This window comes from Lycium ferocissimum, chromosome 4 (genome assembly GCF_029784015.1).
Source record: "Lycium ferocissimum isolate CSIRO_LF1 chromosome 4, AGI_CSIRO_Lferr_CH_V1, whole genome shotgun sequence".
NCBI lineage: Eukaryota > Viridiplantae > Streptophyta > Magnoliopsida > Solanales > Solanaceae > Lycium > Lycium ferocissimum.
This window is the reverse complement of record NC_081345.1, coordinates 38,478,338-38,480,198: the sequence shown is the minus strand read 5'-3', so window position 1 is coordinate 38,480,198 and position 1,861 is coordinate 38,478,338. Positions and strand designations below refer to the sequence as shown.

The 1,861-nt window shown below is 33.7% G+C and overlaps 1 protein-coding gene across 1 annotated transcript in view; it reads right to left on the bottom strand.

Annotated features, from left to right (window-relative positions):
* The window catches only part of LOC132054021 (uncharacterized), a 5,136-nt gene extending 3,918 nt beyond the window's left edge, over positions 1-1,218 (bottom strand). The window contains exon 1 of the mRNA XM_059446104.1: positions 5-1,218. Within this exon, the coding sequence (XP_059302087.1) occupies positions 5-262 (258 nt within the window). The 5' untranslated portion in view covers positions 263-1,218. The remainder of the gene's footprint in view (positions 1-4) is intronic.
* Between the last annotated feature and the right edge of the window lie 643 nt (positions 1,219-1,861).

The following is a 1,861-nucleotide window of genomic DNA, read 5'->3' as shown; positions in this document are numbered from 1 at the left end:
TAACAACATGGGGAGGGATTATGAATTGCTTCCATTGCTGAGCAATTCTTGTAGTCCAACTGAAGTCTGGTTTAGACCTTAAATCTATAGAAGGGCTCATGTAATACAGAAGAAATGTAGCATAAACAGCAAATGTGAATTGTAAACAAGTTAACACAGTTACAAGCCTTGAAGAACCACCCTTTTGTTGTCTCATGTTAGTTTTTCCCAATCCTTCTAAGGAATCCCCACTTCTCATATCAGGATTCCTAGCTAACACCATTCAGATGATCTATCCACCTGCAAAATATGAAGTGAAAAACAATTCCTAATAATAGAAAAAGCTGCTAGTGATCACATTTGTGGAAAATTGTCATACTTACCACAACAAAGAATGCAAGTAGGCTTAAATAAGTGATTAAATGAGCTTGTTCAGCACTTAGAATATAAGGTAGTTGGGAGGAAGGCTATTGAAATTTGTAGAGCATTGGATCTTGGGCAAGTCTAGTATATATAGCAAACACAAGTGTGTGTTCTAAGTAATAAAGTGGAGTTGAAGAATGCCATAGGAAATGCAGCAAAGGTTCACAAGGGATTAACTCTTGTAAACAAATAATATAAGCAACGCGTTACCTTAAAATATGGTTATTGTTCACGTACAATTTCCCACTAAGGACACTAATTAAAGGCCGGGTATGCTGCCAGAAAAGAAGGCTTCCCCTGTATTTTTGGCACTCGAATCTTTGTGCTTAGTCTGAAAATTATTTATAAGTTTGCATGAGAATTGAGAGATTTATATTGTGACATATCAGAAAACTACTGAACCCCATTAAACTTATTAGAATAAGCCATTACTGAAAAAGTTCTTGACTGCACGAATCTTAGAAAACACCAGGCATGATGAGGTCTAAATTCTCTTCCAGAATACTCAAAGATCCATAGTGTTTCCATATTTTTAAATATTAAAACTACTAAATTATCAAACCCAAATTCCAAGAAATACTTCTTCCATTATTTTCTTTCTCATAACTAATTGTGGAGCCACATGCATTGAATCCCCTTCGTGTAGAGTTATACTGCGTAAATAAGGAATAGTTTTTTTTTTTTTTAAAAAAAAAAAAAAATGAATTCCCTTAATTTAAGAAAAATACAGGTTCAAATCCTAGGTATGGTACTTTTGGATTTTCTTAAATCCCTTTTTCAGAATTCCTGCTGCTCATAACCTAACAACAGGAATATATAATGGGAAGCTACAAATGTGCAAAAAGTACTAGGTAGAAATGTGTATATTACCTTGAGAACAAACTACAAAGAAACAAAGAAATATTCCAAAATCCAAATGAATGAGGACAACGAAGATGTGCCTTTTCTTCTTCAGCAAATTAAGCTAAAGCAAATCCTCAATTTTAAACACCAAGTTGCAGAGTATATTAAACTAAAAAAGATTGAGTATACATGAAGAGATTTATGTAGAGAAAAAAGGGTTGGCAAGGTTGACTTTATTCGTTTAGTACATGAATATTACAGCATATATTTTCAATTGCCTTCTTGCCAAACTTGGTCTAAGTTGAACGCAAGAAAACCTTTGGCCATGGACTGCTTTTGCTTGCATGCTAATTTTTGCTTTCTTGAGAAAATAAAAAAATCTTCTTTTACAGGTTAGGTGGCAATAGATAGTGGATCCTTGAAGAATTGGATTTGAAGTACATGATTACCGACATTCTTTCATTAGAGAATATTAGGACCCTTAATCCAATTCCATAAGTCTGCTAAAGATAATTCACTTTAACTGCCCTGTTGTTTAACACGGATAATTATATTCATAGGGGGACATTTCATCCAGAGAAAACGATTCATTTAGCATTTCTATCACAAAGTAGCT